Source organism: Lissotriton helveticus, chromosome 10 (genome assembly GCF_964261635.1).
Source record: "Lissotriton helveticus chromosome 10, aLisHel1.1, whole genome shotgun sequence".
Classification (NCBI taxonomy): domain Eukaryota; kingdom Metazoa; phylum Chordata; class Amphibia; order Caudata; family Salamandridae; genus Lissotriton; species Lissotriton helveticus.
Window position 1 is genome coordinate 864,990,242 of NC_136071.1, and position 17,375 is coordinate 865,007,616.

General features: G+C 42.3%; 1 protein-coding gene across 3 annotated transcripts in view; it reads left to right on the forward strand.

The window, feature by feature from the left end:
• RAPGEF5 (Rap guanine nucleotide exchange factor 5) overlaps positions 1-17,375 on the forward strand; it is a 984,395-nt gene that overhangs the window by 864,974 nt on the left and 102,046 nt on the right. For all 3 annotated transcript variants that reach the window (XM_078663509.1, XM_078663507.1, XM_078663508.1), the window contains exons 13-14: positions 12,762-12,906; positions 14,673-14,770. In XM_078663509.1, the coding sequence (XP_078519635.1) occupies positions 12,762-12,906; positions 14,673-14,770 (243 nt within the window). The remainder of the gene's footprint in view (positions 1-12,761; positions 12,907-14,672; positions 14,771-17,375) is intronic.

The window sequence follows — 17,375 nt, forward strand, 5'->3', positions numbered from 1 at the left end:
TGCCTGATCTCCTCCAAGCCCTCTGCTGTGGTTGTTGATGACCCTCACTCTCTCTTCTCACGTCCCTGATGGCCCAGCTTCAGGCTGTCTTCTCTTTCCATCCGCACCATCTGCCTCGGTGACACCAACCTCTTGTCTGGCTTAACTGTCCCTCTTTCTCTCTGCACCACCTCCCTTACTCACACCGACCTCTCTTCTTGGTTATTACTGTCCTTTTACCCTCAACACTCCCCCTTGCAGTGACATCAATACCTCTTCCGGATTTTCTGTTCCCCTCTATACCACCATCTCACTGACACCGACCGACCCCTCTTCTGGGTTATCTGCTCCCCTGTATACCCCCCTGATCATTAACACTTCTTCTGGAATATTACTACCCTCTTACCCTCACACTGCTCCTCTGAGAGACATCAAACCCTCTCCTGGAATCTTTGTCCTCCTCTTCCCGATACTCCCACCCTCTTTGCCTCCCATCCTCCGCAACCTGAGCCTGTTGCCCCGGTACCTGCCCCCTTGTGTGCACCCAATGTTGTGTGTCCTGTCTCCTCTTTCCCTACAACCCTGGCCTCTTCGGTTGTCCATCCCACAGCCCGTACCCCCTCCCATTTGCCCACGCCCCAAACCCCCGCATAACCTCCTCCCGGGGTCCAGAAGGACCTCTTTGCACCTCCCTTCAGACCACAGGTCACTCATTAACAATCAGGGTGAGTAAACCAGATTGCCGCGAGAGCCGTGCACTACTGCCCTCCCCGACACCCACCCTCGACAACACTATTAGTGTCACCACAAGGATACTGATTGCGAACCCTACACATTCACCCTCCTCACTCCAGAAAGATGCCAATACCCTGGCCATCAGTCACGCACCTCACTCCACACAGGGCCCAACAACCTGGTCGTCAGTAACGCACCTCACGCCATGCAGGGACCACCAGCCTGGCCGTCAGTCACAAACCTCACTCCCCACACACACACCTACAGCCTGGCCGTCAGTCATGTACATCACTCCACACACACAGTGATAGCCTGACCATCAGTCACACACCTCACTCCACACACACACTCAGCGACAGCCTGGCCGTCAGTGACGCACCTCACTCCAAACAGCCAGGCCCCACAGCCTGGTTTCTTTTGGCTGTCAGTCACACACATGACGTAATACAAGCCTTTGAGACTAGTGTGAAAACTATGGGGGTCATTAGGATGGCGGACGGACTTGCGTCCGTCCGCCACCCCTGAGTTTGAGGGACCGTCCGCATGGGCAGCGGCGGTCCCTCCATAGCAATTAGGATGTGACCGCCACCCTGGCGGTCACATCCTGTATGTTTTACATTGCGGCGGATGCTGCTTGAAGCAGCATCCGCCGCAATGCAAAAAACGAAAGGTGTGCATTTGCATGCACAAAGCGGCAGGCACCGCGCGGTGCCTGCCGCTTCGTGCACGCAAGGGCAGGGGGGTACCATAGGTACCCCCCATGTGCACCCCCCACGCAACCTTCACCCAGGGGGCCCATAACGGGCCCCCAAAGTGACTGTCCGTATGCTTTTCCACGGCGGAAAAGCCGCCGCGGAAAAGCATGACTCACCCTGCATCCTAATATGGCTGGCGGTGTCTGATAGACACCGCCAGCCATGTTATTGCTTTTCCGCCGTGGTCGCCTTCCGACCACGGCGGAAAAGCGGCGGACGGATTGGGAGACCCACCAGCCATCCTGATTTGGCGGTGGGTCTTTCAGGCCTCCTCGGCGGATTTCCCGCATACTCCGGGCCGGCGGTGGCTTCCGCCGGCCCGGAGTATGCGGGAAATCCGCCATCCTAATGACCCCCTATATGTGGCAAATCAGCCCCCCCTCCTTCTCTGGCTGTGGGACCAACACACCCTGCATTCCCCCCTCCCCACATGGGCACATGGTACCCAATGCAAGCAAGGAGACTGGATAAGCCACTCCCTAGTTTTATAGTAAAAAACACACTAACTGAGGTGAAGCGGCACCCCACGTCACGGGGTCCCGGTGCCACTGCACCTGCTCCACTCTTACATAGCCCACTCCATGTTCAACTGAACCAAATCCCGGCTTAACTAAAAGCCCACAAGGCTGTCTTGTGCCCCTGTGACCTGCAAAGCTTTAGATTGAAATACATATTTTAAGGGTGAAAAATACACTAGGCGCAATAAAAGACGCTCTGGAAACAAGTGAAGGGGCGATAGAGAGTCTCACCATTAGGTATACTTCTGAAAATGTGTAGATATAGAAGCAGTCAGTACCTACTCGAGTCTGCGAGGGGATCCCTGGGATAGTCAAGGGGTTGCAGTGACAGAATATTCTAAGGACAGACAGCATAACAAAGGCCGTATGTGCCGATCTACAGAGAATAATATGTACTTTATTGGAATTAATGAGGGAGAGGAGGGGCGTCTCATTCTCATGAATCATATAACAGGGAAATACAGCCTAACAAAGGCCATGTATGCTGATCCTTAGGAATAATATGTACATTATTGTCATTAATGAGGTAGGAGCATCTTATTCTAATGAACCATAACAAGGAAAGCCAGCGTAACAAAGGGCATGTATGCTGATACTCAAAAGGGGCCCTTGTTTTACTGCTCTGTAGCCTCCCTCTTACAGGGTCTTCGTCTCCTTGAGGAGGGGGGAGGTTGCTCGCTGGGCTCTGGGGTGCACAGCCCCACGTATCCTGCACTCCAGGGGGTTCTGCCGCCTCTATCCGCACAGGTAGGCGCCTTCGGGGATAGACGTTCACTCGAAAGGCGCAGAGCCCTTTCAATAAAGCGCCTTTACCATTGTTCCTGCTTCTGAAAGTCGCACAACCAGTCATTTTCCTCTTGTGCATCAACCTCTAATATTTTGTGGCCTGGGTCAACTCGGCTATGGAGGAGGTGGTTGTGTAGAAGAGTGATTGATGCAGCTTTGCGGCACTATAATTTTAGGCCCCTCACAGGCTCTTGACAGGTGCCTGGATCGTGCCTGCCTCTGCGCCTTTCAGTGGTGTGCACAAGGGTGCCTCAGACCCCAGTGCAGGCGAGGGAAGAGGACCACCCTGCCCCAGCCATGAACGGGGGGAGGGGTTGAGGATGGGCAGTGGGCCCCTCACAGTCTAGAACATGTGGGGGAACGCTCAGAGGGCTCTCTTGAAGGGGACACTGAAAGTGGAATACAGCCCACTCCACCCCCTTTAGTCCGCTGCACACCTTGCTTCTGACCTGACCTCACAGACCACAACCCTTGAAGAAGAACAGACAGCCTCGGAATCAGACCTGCAGACAGTGGCGTAGCCAGACCTTTTGCCTACCTCCCCCACCCCCCAAAACATGTACCCTGTGAAAGTCCTACATGAAGAGGTCAACCTGAGGGGCCCCTTCCATGTATCCTGCAGGGGGCCCCCTCAGGTTTTGTTACGCCACTGAGTCTAGGTCATCCTGTGATGATATATTCTGGATGGATCACTTACATAATATAGAATGACAAAATATAGACTTACCAAAATATAGTCAGCAAAATATAGAATGCCAAAATATCGAATTCCTATCTACAAACAGGTAAGTACAAAAATATCGAACCCAAAATATAGTCTGTAAAAAATAGTCAGTCAAAATATCGAATTTATTTAAATGTCTTAAAAGTAATTTAAAATTAATGAAATAATAAATATAATTAACTAAAACATACTTAAAAATACTCAAATAACCTTAAAATTAAGATATAATTAATTTAAGTTATTAATAAAAAATGTACAATATTTTACCATAGGATAGCAAGAGGGTAACATTTAATATTACCACTCCAGTGAGTGCAACAGTAGGGAAAGCGTTGGATAGCGTAGGGGTAAAAAATACTATTCCCACTCCAGTGAGTGCAATAGTAGGGAAAGCGTTGGATAGCATAGGGGTAAAAAATAGTATTCCCACTCCAGAGAGTGCAACAGTAGGGAAAGCGTTGGATAGCGTAGGGGTAAAAATTACTATTCCCACTCCAGAGAGTTCAACAGTAGGGAAAGCGTTGGATCGCGTAGGGGTAAAAAATACTATTCCCACTCCAGTGAGTGCAACAGTACGGAAAGCGTTGGATAGCGTAAGGGTAAAAATTACTATTCCCACTCCAGAGAGTGCAACAGTAGGGAAAGCGTTGGATAGCGGGAGGGTAAAAAATACTATTCCCACTCCAGTAAGTGCAACAGTAGGGAAAGCGTTGGATAGGGTAGGGGTAAAAAATACTATTCCCACTCCAGAGAGTGCAACAGTAGGGAAAGCGTTGGATAACGTAGGGGTAAAAATTACTATTCCCACTCCAGAGAGTGCAACAGTAGGGAAAGCGTTGGATAGCGTAGGGGTAAAAAATACTATTCCCACTCCAGTGAGTGCAACAGTACGGAAAGCGTTGGATAGCGTAAGGGTAAAAATTACTATTCCCACTCCAGAGAGTGCAACAGTAGGGAAAGCGTTGGATAGCGTAGGGGTAAAAAATACTATTCCCACTCCAGTGAGTGCAACAGTAGGGAAAGCGTTGGATAGCATAAGGGTAAAAATTACTATTCCCACTCCAGAGAGTGCACCAGTAGGGAAAGCGTGGGATAGCGGGAGGGTAAAAATTACTATTCCAACTCCAGAGTGTGCAACAGTAGGGAAAGCGTTGGATAGCGTAGGGGTAAAAATTACTATTCCCACTCCAGAGAGTGCAACAGTAGGGAAAGCGTTGGATATTGGAAGGGTAAAAATTACTATTTCCACTCCAGAGAGTACAACAGTAGGGAAAGCATTGGATAGCGTAGGGGTAAAAATTACTATTCCCACTCCAGAGAGTGCAACAGTAGGGAAAGCGTTGGATAGCGTAGGGGTAAAAAATACTATTCCTTCTCCAGAGAGTGCAACAGTAGGGAAAGCGTTGGATAGCAGGAGGGTGAAAATTACTATTCCCACTCCAGTGAGTTTAACAGTAGGGAAAGTAATGATTTAATATATTATTAAAAATAAATTAAATATCAATACAAATAAAACATTAATTGAAATTAATAACCAATTTAATATTATGTAATAATTAATTAGAAATACAACTACATATTAGTTATTAAAAATTAATAACCTATTCAAATTATTTAACAACTAATTATTTTTCAATAACAACAACTAATTAATAATAAAAATTAATACCAATTAAAATGTAACAGTAAATTAATTATCAATACGCAAAAAGTATTTTTAATATGTAATTAATTACAATTACATTACTTCCCACCCTATTCCCCTATAAACCCGCATCCAACTACAGAAAATACAATCATAAAATTATCATAACTATCAAATATTTAATGAATACAAAATAATTACCAATTAATAAAATAATAATTGCCAATTAATAGAAATTAATTACCAATTAAAAATTAATTAACAATACATTTAAAATCAATACCAATAAATGAAAAAAATTATTTACTTAATTACAATTAAATTACTTCCCACCCTATTCCCCTATAAACCCACAACCCGCTACAGAAAATAATTTAGAAAATTAACATAATTAACAATTAATAAATTAATAAAAATTAATTGGCAATTAATAAAAATTAATTACCAATTAAAAAATAACAATACATTCAAAATGAATACCAATTAAATTACTTCCCACCCTATTCCCCTATAAACCCACAACTTGCTACAGAACTAAAAAGCAAAATTTAATTAAAAATTAATAATAATTGCTAAAAATTAATATTTAATTTAATATAATTAAATTACTTCCCACCCTATTCCCCTATAAACCCACAACCCGCTACAGAATTAAATTACGCAAAAATTAAATAACATAAAATTCATCACTTAAAATACATTAAACATACATTACAAAAATTAATATACACTTTTCACACATATACTAACATACAAAACACTTTAAAAAAAATTGATATTATTAAAAAATCGAGATATTTAATGCCTATATTGTATACTTCGGTATTTTGACTTCTATATTTTGAAAATCGATATTACTTACCTTAAATTCGATATTTTTAACCACTATATTGTGCCATTCGATATTTTGTCCATTCTATATTTTTACTTCGATATTATGTCCATTCTATATTTTGGAATCGATATTATGACTGTTTACCATTCTGGATCTTCTTTTATAGTCCATCTTTGGGTAAGTGTCAATGACATTTTCAATGAGCTGTGGGTGTATCAGGTTTGTGTTTGAGAGGTATACCAAAAAGCACAAAGGAGATTGTCCAACTCTCAGGCATGTATCTGATAAGCGTGGCTCAAATCCACCCGAGTGACTTACCGCACTCACCTATAATTACCAAGAAATAAGTCAGCCGGACAGTGGAGAAGAATAAACAGAGTATTTTATTAGGCCACAAACTCCCATATGAGAGGGCCCTGTCCGACCTCACCCCTAAGAGTGTGCCGAGAGGACTGACCCGTCTCATCACAGCAATACATTATAACAAGGTACAGCAGAGTAAAACACGCCCATACTGGAAAAGTACTGGACCCTAGAGAGGGTGAACAATGGCCTCACACAAGAGGCATCTGCACCTGCAATAGCAACATTTGTTATCTTCATCCAAGGCCGTGGAGCCAGGCCTCAGCATCACTAGCGCATGAGAAAGCTTCTGATAAGAAGTTTTGCTAATAGTTTCGATCACAGTTAGCCAAGAAACGAAAACTGCTGCATTCAGGGTTTTTCCTATTCCTACGGGAGGGGGTGAGCGAGTGCGACTCGCACGCAAAGAGAAGCACTCCAAAATGGTGGCACACAAGCTAAGCTAAGAGAACTAATAATGTCACACGCATAAATGAATAACGAAGTAGGGAATATAAACGTAAATGCATAAATGAATATATCATTATAGTTAGACACATTATGCTAACTCATAAGCGTAGGTATAAGTGGGCGGGGCATCGGAAACTGAAACCTATCATAACTTGACATTTGACTGGTGACTGGAAATAGTAGTGCCCACGGAGTGTTGAAAGCAACTTTATGCCACTTACAGGGCTTATTGGCACTGTGCTGGATGTATGTAACATGTACTGCAGAATGTGGTGGAAGTTGTTTGTGAATGCCATTTTCAATGCTCTTTGACACTGGATAGGTTTTAAATCTCAAAGAATAAGAATATTAATAATAATTAACACACCAGAATATAATTCCACATCACTGTCCCAGCAGCTGTGAAATCAATTCCCTTTGCGAATTATAAAGTATATTTCAGTTCACATTGTTTTGTTATTAGGAATGACTTGGGATTTATTGCGGTGAAAAAATGCTAGTTGTAAATTTCAACTCCACAGAGAATATTGTTCCACCACCTCCGTTGTAATTGCACATTTCCACTAGTGTACGACATTACCGTTGGTAATAAATAATCCTGGCTTTAATTGCAGCCCACGGTAAAAATACAACCCTCTGAAATGATAATTCCCTAAGGCTAGTTTCATTTTCTGCAGTTAAACTGAATGCACCATTTGATATACAGTTACTCCCAGAACTAATCAATACCGTCACACATCAGACATGAAATGCCCTGATTACAAGTCGGTCTCATAATTCTTACCCTTCGGCATACCAGTATTTGTGTAGGGATCATGTGCAAACCCTCAATTTCCCCCAGCTGCATTTCAACAAGTTACATCTGCCAAATATACCAAGGAGAATACCTGGTAAATAGTGGGACATGCAGTATTTATTGAAGCAATTACTAAACTTTGCACTAAATTTTGAAGCGCAAATCTCATAGTCCGAGGGAATTCTTGACCGGGTATGATAACTATCTGATCCAATTAGGTCCTACATTTCAGGGTCGAGATAGTGCATGGTGGTTGTACGGCCGAATATTGACGACAGAAATGTCACCTTACAAAATATTGTGGCAAAAATATCCTTAATTTAAGTATACATAGCCAATCAAAGATAAGCTATTTGTAGCTCCACATCCATCCATTGCACAGTTGGTGCTGGTGCTGCCTGCGCTTGACCCTATGTGAGCGCCTATGGCAACCACAGGCGAGTCAGGCTTGGGCAAGTCCCATTCAGTGGTTCATTCACAATACACACCACCTAGAGGAGCAACCCTTCTAACAAACTACAGGGACAGTTGGCTAGAATGATAGCGAAGGGACAGAAAGGCATAGTGCCATTGTGAAGGGACAAAACGGTGAACTCTTGAGCACAGGATGTTCTGAGCTACAGGTGCTCCCAAGGACTTTCCTGAAGGCCAAGGCCTAGTGAGCATTGCCACTCAAAGATCTGTAACGAGGGAACAGTTTATACTGTCCCCAGAAGTTGGCATGATTACTAGCCCCCAACAATATACCACTTGCAACGTCCTTTGACTATCATATTTACAATATTGTTTAGGTGTAGTAGTAAAGTACTGTTCCATTTCCTAAACTGAACCACTGGCTGGAAAGTGACTCATTAATTGTTATTGGATAGTATTTTGAGTACTGAGTTTCTAACCCCATCCCACCTGTAAGAAATTGGAGGAATAGTTGAGGTAGAGTGAGAACCCACCTTAAACAATAATCATATTCCTTATTGGGTGACCCACTAAAGTCACTAAATAAATCCATGCTAAACCCTCTGGTAACCTGCCACAAAGCAGTCAGGCTTAACATAGTGGCAATATGTACAGTATTCAGGCAATGCTAAAACAGTAGTAAAGTGTAAACAAAACATAAGAAAATCACAGACCATTTTAGAGAAACAAAATAATTTAATCAATAAAATGACACTAAAACAACACTAAAATGACAAAAATCCAATTAGGAGAACCAATAACTGGAACCTGAGATATGAATGTTTACATTTGAATAAAGAAATAGCACCAAGAAAGACAGCACCAACCGCGGTTATCTGGTCTCACTACACTAGGACTGGTGACTCAGTGGACTAACGCATTCACTGCAAGCACCTGTGTTCAAACTCATGGTCACATGTTCAAATCCTGGCAGGTCCACTCAGTCTTATATCCATCTGAGGTTGATAAAATGAGTACCACTGAGTTGGGTAACATTGAATATCTGTTCTTCAGCGCCAAGATGCCTAAGGGTGAACCTTAGTTTTTCAAATACACATGTTATGTTATGTAAGTAAAGGCCGACCACGATGGAGCGCAGGTCTGCACTGGCAGAAACACTTTTTTTAAGTCGCTCTGATTGACACAATCTGAGCCGAGTAGCCCCAACACCACTGGGAATCCTGAAATGCAAAACACTCTTTTTCTTCACTGGAGTGTTTGATGTCCAGTAAGAGCTGGGTATGCTCAAAGGCCCACAGAGAGGACACTTACATTGGGAGTTGCCAACACTTTCAGGTTGCATGTCTTTCGGTAATAAACAGAACCACTGATAAAGCAATTCGAAGTAGAAGTAATTTTATTACCAATAGTACCCTGAAGAATAGATTGTATGCCTAGATTATATTTTTCCTTACTGAAACAAGTAGAAATCACCAAATACCAGTTTCGAGGAAGTACATGCAAAAGCACTTGGAAGGCACCGTGATCTCTGCTTGTCTATATATAGAATAATTCCTTCAAGTTTCCAAGAGATGTGGATATTTTAGGTAGTAAAAATCCTTAGAAACATAGGCCAATGTGTGATAAATCCCACCTTATAAGACATCGTTTGTTGGGGGAAAGGCCAAAGGAATGTGATCATACTTATTCCACTGGTGAGCAGGTTCTCATTTAAAGGACCCCTTTCTGGAAAAATAAAGAAATGATTTAATATAAAATGTGCAAAACCCTATGCTCAAGATTATTTCTGACTATTTTAAAATGAACAATGTTCTTACAATATTCTGTCGCTTGTGGCCGGCCTTATGTTTTTAGACTTATTTCTTGCACTCATCTACCATTTGTGTGTTAAATTAGGTGAAATGTGTGTAGTTCACTGACTACCATTATTATGTCCCCATAGCACTATTGGTTGTCTATGGATGACTATGCCCATGATTCCATGGTTTCTATCCCAGTCCTGATTCTGAGTTTGTCTGCGATTATTAGAGCTAGCCTGCTACCTCACAACACCTTCTGAGAAACTATAGATTCATGAAAGACCCGTTTTGCGAGTCTATAATAGCGATTCATAAGGAATCGCTATTACAGACTCGCAAAACGGGATTCATGTAGGAATCGCAATATTTATTGCGATTCCCACTGATTCCTTATTTGCGATTAGCTAATTGCTAATCGCAAATAAGGAATAACTCCCCATTCATTCCTATGGGCCTAAAGGCCCATAGGAATGAATGGGGAGTCATTCCTTATTTGCGATTAGCAGTTAGCTAATCACAAATAAGATTGCGATTTCAAGGGTGCCAGGGTGTCCAAAGGACACCCTGTAGCACCCCTGATATGCAAATGTACACAGGTGTTGCGCACACACATGTCCAAAGGACATGTGTGTGTGTGTAACATGCAATTGAGAAAAATGCACTAAAGTGCTTTTTTCAATTTTTTCGCTATTTACCACGAAGTCAGACTTCGTGTTAAATAGCGACCAAAAATTGCGAATTCGCAATGTAAAATTGGTTCATGAATTGCATTTAAGGAATCTCAAATAGAGATTCCTTAAATGCAATTCCTCGCAAATGTGCGAATTCTTTATTAGCGATTTTTGCATTTGGGATGATGAATCCCAAATGCAAAAAATTGCACTCGCAAAGGGCCAGATTCTCAGATTCTGGCCCTTTGCGAGCGCAATTGAGCTTGATGAATCTAGCTGCTAGTCCAATTCCCTTTAGTCAACCTCCAACGCCCCTTAACTGTACTCTCACTCGATCATAGGGCTTTTGATCCCAAAAATAATAGCCAAAAGTCTCTATCAGTGGTGCCATTTGTTGACCCAAGAATCCCCGTAATCTGCCTCTCTGAAGGCAGGCTTTTGCCCTCAAAGTGATTTCATTATATATTATGGCAGCATTTATATAACACTTACTAAACCAATGTGGGGTACTAAAGCACTTGCCTACATGACTAGCAGGCAATACCATGTAGGGTGTGTGGTTGGAAGAGTGTTGCTTTTGTTTTGAGCCTATGTCGAAAGTGTTCCAAATCATGCGTGATGACAATGAGGTGCAGTTATCATGTTATGGGGTGCAGTACCGGTAAGCTTTATTGGATGATGAAATGTATGAGACAGATGCGTTGTGTTATGGTTTTCAGCATGCTGGAAGCTTTGGAACAGCTCTGCAGGTCCCTTCATGGTATTTTAAATGATACAGTCTGCATAGTTGGTTACTGCCCTGGGTTGTCCAATCCGAGATTTTGTGTACAGCTGTGGTCCTGAGCTTGCATGGTTGGAGGGGGAGAGATGTGGAGAGCTCTGTTGAGATGGACTTTTTTTTATAATCATCCCATATCTGAGTGTCTATTTGAGATGTAGAGGAGTGGTCAACTTGTGTAGATTTGGGACCTGCAGTGAATGAACTGTAATAAAGTACTCCAACAGTGTTGAGTAATGTGTAACAGATCTCTTTAGTTATTCCATGCCTGTTCATTTGCTCATGTTTGGAAGTACAGCTCAAGTGATGTAGCACTTTTCCAGTTTGTGCTTCCTTTGCGAATGGTTCTGAAACTTGTCATCGACTGGAGTCACCGTGATGTGGTTTCACTGCGTCTGATCAATGTTGTTGGTCTCTCCAGTGTTTTGTTTAATAATGGATCATATAGGTTAATAGAAAGAATAGTATGTACCGATTCTGTAAAGAATCTTTTAATATACTCTGTGAATGGGTGCGGGTGCCCTAGAACAGTGACATTTAATTTATTCTGGAGAGTTCATTTCAGTATTCTCATGATATGGCCTACATTTATTTGTAGAGTACACCTAGGGAAAATGTGCGCTATGGCAAGGCTCTAAGATCTGCATAGTTAAGCATTATTTGTAAGCCCCTCTCCTGGCTGCAAATTATGCAAGGCTCAGTCGATATCTTCAACTAATGATGTTGCACATTTTCCTCTGTTGATTTCTTGGCTATTGAGGTGCCTTTGTGCCCAGCTCATTTATCATCCCTACAGAATGCCATCTGGGCTATTTCCCAAGCACTAATCTATCACAATGAAGGGTCCCACGTGACCAGGCAGACGAAACCTAATTGTTAACTAACAAAGAACTGGAGATTCGCAGTTGCCCACAGAATTATTCGACATAAGTAGTTTTATTTCATTGTCCTGTTTATTTGTGATGCTGCAATCATTTTAGTGTGGCAGATTATACAATTTTCCTTAATTCAGAAGATTTGCAAACACATAAGTCATGATCATAACTTCAGAGTGTTACAAACCCAAATGAGAGCCTATTGTGAAAACTCCTGAGCACTCCTCATTGAGTGCTTTGGGCCGCACTCTCATAAGTTTTACTATGACTTAATATTGTACTCCTGGCACACTCATGAATACTACAAGAAACCATGATTCCCCCTAGCTTACTGCAGGGATTTAAGAGTAAGCTAGGAGTATGATGGGCAAAAATCCCTCATAAATGACACAATGCCTCTGCATGCCTTCTCCATTGTTCGGAAACTGCTACAGTTGTTTCTTGTAGGTTTACAACATTTAGCTTAGATCCATGCAAAGAATTACATTTTAGTAGCATGTTTAAAGGTGGCATGAGGCGTCAGTGAGGGATAAGTCAAACCTCTCTCTATTTAAACATAATAGTATGACTTCACACATTTATGTCAACAATGGTATAGGTCTTTTTTTGCTTTCTTCTGCTCCTTAACTTAAACGTACCTATGGTGCAAGGAAATACGAAGGAAAGGGAGACTCTTCCGAGGTCCTTTGCACAAAACGTAAGGTTTTGCACCTGGTGTCGGAATGGACAACACTGTACAAAGATTGGCTGCACGACGACGAGCACTCAAAGTTGTTCCTAAAGGTAAGACTTTCTCACACACAAACACACACCGTTCTACAATGTATCGACCATACAAAGAGCATCTCCTACACAGCTTCCAGAGTTTAGTAATGCATGCTGATCACCTCTTTTGAAACATAGATGAAGCAGAAGTGGTGATATACAATTACTTAGAAATGTTTTGCATTAGTGAGAATGAGACCTTGAAAGATTGTTTGCAATACAAGTTCACTGCTGCTACTGTCAGCCTTATTTTTGACTTATAGGCTTAGACCAATTGATTATCAGAGATAAATAAAAGCAGACGCCTGCACCATGCCATGCATAGGCACTTACAGCCATATATAAGAGGTAGCATTTAACAGTATGCCAAGTGTCTACAGCATAGATTTAAACAACTTCCACACTAACCACACCCACAAATAGCCATTTTCATTAACCCAGCAGTCGAAGTGCATTAAAAAAGTTAGGGAACTGTGATGCTGTGCACAATGGGGCGAGGCGAGTTAACGTGGGGTGGGGTCAAAGGCATGACTAAAAAACATCTAATTATGCTGTATCTTTTTTCAGTCTTTCATCTTCAGGTATGTACATATAAAATAACACACAACTTAAATGTAAAATAAATTCAAGTTAAGTTTATCATTGGGAAATGCACTATTATAAAGTTGCAACCACTATCAGAACATTGGAATGTTGAGCACTCTATTGAAGACAATGGAGTGGTCCGGGCTTCTAATGGCTGGTAGAAGCCTGGAACATCAAAATTCCAATGTTTGTTCACATTGGAAGCTGTGAACAAAGGCCTCATGGAGCCCGAGGGGATATCAATCCCCTCGGGCTCCGTGAGGCCTTTGATTTACAAATTATAGCATACTTCCCTGTGAGTCTTTGGCTTGGGTCTTTAACGCTGGACCGGGCCTTTAATGGCCGGTAGAGCCCACTACGTTGGACTCTAAGACTATATTAGTTAATGTACTGCAGAGGTCTGTGTCGGTAAAAGACAGACACAGATTTGAATGCTGGTGAAAGCAGTGGTGAATAGTTAGGGGCTAAAACAGGCCACTGCGGCACAGGGGCCTGTGTTACGCCCCTTTTAAAAGCACACACTTCACAACTCCTTTCCAATACCACTAAAAAATAATCAATCTGTGTCATCAGGAAGTGTCAAGTGATTAAATTAATTAAAATCAATACCAACAACCGAGCTCCCTTTACATTTACAGATTGACCCGTTGTGCACATTTACATTTCTTTCAGGCAGCAGGCACTCCGACAAGAAGGGTTGTATTGCTGTCAGCCCATTCCTTCAGATTCACAGCACAGGAGACTCCCTGACTTACACTTCAGTTGAAGCTTTTCAGCTCCCTGAATTAACTCCCCTACTCAAAGAAAGTAGGGGAGCTGTTTTCCTTAAATTAAAAAGAATGGGCGCATCGTGCCCCTCCAATCCTGCCCACTTTGACCACTGCATTATCCTCTCTTTGGAAATGTCCCCTGATTGAAGGTCATGCTCATGAAATGAAGCTTCTTTTGCAAGGCGTTCCTACTCGAAGTACGAATGCTGCAGATGTGCAGAGGCCAAATTTGCAAGTCGAGGCTGCACTCCGAATACCATAGAGCATTTACAAAGGAATGCTGCATGGATCGTGCACCTGCTTTTTACATGTAAACATCTCATGACATGCTGTCATTGCTTGGTGGATACTGTTGATATTGGGCGCTCGAATAATGAACCAAACAACACACCAATTGGACTTAGCCATGCATTTTCCCCTCTTTTTTAGACCCTTTACAGATATGTATTGGATGATGTCTTCGAGTATCCCGTTCTGGAGAAAGACTTGAAAGAGTTTCAGAAGGCACTGCGAATGCATCGCCGCCAGTGAGTATGACGTCAGCACGTTCGCTGGGCTGTTTTAATGCTTCTGTCTCACTTGCTGCACTTTGGAATATTACCAGCCATTCTCGTTTTACATTTAGAAAATGAGTTGACAGGTCCATATGCATCTCACAAAACTATCAAAGATGAAACAAATGTGGGATCACACTGCTTCACCTCCCAGCAGGTTCGCCCCTAGGCATCATGGTAAATGCAGTTCGCCAAGTGTGTGTACTTGCAAAGTCTCTCGAGTGTTTCACCAGGTAGGTGCAGATTAGTGCTGGCCATCTCTAGACACGTGTTTCTGGATTGTTATCCGATGTAGCCTGCGGTTTAAAATCTCAAATATCATATTACATTGTGTTAGCTATAACTAGCAGTGTAGTGGTTACTTTATTTCGGTATGAACTGAGGGCAGAACATAATTTCAAAGAGTTTTTTGTCTTTTTTTACAAAAAGGAATGGTTGGTAAACTACAGTCAGTCCAACAGGCATGTTCGGATACTTTTTTTTAAAAGTCTGTCATAAATATATTAAGTTTTTCAACTTGTTCCAAATAAGGCAACTCCACACCTTTTCCCCTCAGTACTAACTGCGTTAACAGAGGAAGAAGCTCGTACGCAGTAGCTTGTACTTACTACTCGTCCCCGAAATATTGGTTCAAACCTTGCTGATGCTGACAGTATTTTCATCTGTATATAACTGCATCAATGCCTCCAGTGTTACTGAATGGTGCATCTAGTTAGGGCAATAAGCAGTCTGCCACTGTATAGGAAACACAGACATTATTTAAAGAGACAACACAGATATTGGGCTGTATCTGTGCACGTCTGTAAATAAAGAACACAAAAGATGCAGTTGAAAGACAGACCAGAAATGAAAACAACATTTCCAGATGATGACTGATGTTATATGGTTACCGCAGAAGCAACAAATACAGTACAAATGTACAAAATAATGATCAAGAAAATTCTAGTATTGAGCAATAAGGAGGATTGTGGCTCCCGCCCTTCAGAGATGCAGATAATGGAAATGTAAGAGTGATAGAAATAAACACATAAATCGAGTGGGTTCCTGCCTATTGGTACAGCATCAACAGCTAGTTCACAGATGAAGTGAACACCAGTGTGTTCAAAAGGCACCCTTGCTGTTGGGGACTGATAGTTTATGATACTCAGGAGTGAGAGTGTGAGGGGGATAGACAGAGAACAGAGAGGATTAGTAGATAAACAGGAGACCAAAACGCCAAGAAAAGGGTGGGAAGTTTAACCAGGAAAAGTATAAGCATTTTATATTGACAGATGGTTCAACTTACGGCAAAGAGCAATGAGAGTTTAGATTAGGCCTGGTTGGAGCTCGCAGAGCTCTGCTACGTGGAACTCCGCAAAGTGCTCCAAAAACTCCACGGTGCTCTGCAGAGTTCGACAAGTGGTGGAGTGCGGTAAGTCGCGCATCTCTAACTCATTTTTATCGCTGGGAGTTTGTCCCGTGCTATGAAAACAGTGCAAACGGCACCACGGGCAACGCAAGAGGACGCTGCTTCTTTCTGCTGTTATGTTATGTTATGTTAAGGGGAGCTTATAAAGCGCTCTGTCACCGTGGGTTTCCTGGCGCTGGTCTGATACTGAAAAAAGGAAAGAAAATTAACCGGATTGTGGGAAAAGCCAAGTTTTTAGAGATTTACGGAATTGGATGAGCGAGTTAGAAAATTTGAGTGAGGAGGGAAGGGAATTCCAGAGTTTGCTGCTCAAGTGGATGTTCTACTCAAGCGGCAGCTTCCTCATTACGAGCAGCAGGTTTATCAACGCGAGCGGTAGCGACCTGCCGCGACCGGCCATGTTGAGAATTCTCACCAGGAGGTGGTCTAGCATATGTTTTACTTTCCTCGCTCGCGCTCGCAAGCTTAATGTTGGTGAGCCACGCAAGAGGAACAACTCTGCGAACTCCTCCAGCGGAGAGGAGTTCGCAACCACACCTAGTTTAGACAGAACAACCAGAACAACAAAATAAAGCACAAAGCACCTGGAAACCTCATCAAGTATAGTAAGCGCTATATAAATAACAATTTACAATTACAAAGATACGAAAGGTCAATGGATGAGAAATCGCAGCAAAGTAATGCGTGTACAGTGGTGGACATCAATAGATTGTCCCAATCGCAGAGATATATACAATATTTCTAACTCAAATGGAATGATTCTTCCCGGTTACAAATATGGGAAGTTACTTATTCCAACAAAACCACTGATGGCATGCTATTCAACAACACGCAAAATAACATTTCACTGAGCTGTAGTTTCTTTGTTACCAGAAGGGCTTTGTTCACCAGTTTTCTAATAAACATTTCTACAGAAAGTTATTGAAAATTGTCAGTGGGGGACCCAAGTTTAATTTCCTGAATAAGAGTAAAACAATTCTATCCAGTGACTCATCCCAGAACGCCTAAGCCAGTCAGCTATTACTTATGATGATCGGAATCTTAAATTATTGAAATCTTTCTTGATATTTAAATTTGCCTCTATAACAGTATACAATAGGTGTGCATTATTAGTTTCTGTAAAGTATATATTGGCCCTAATTTGGAGCCTTAACTCAGGTATAAGCAGGT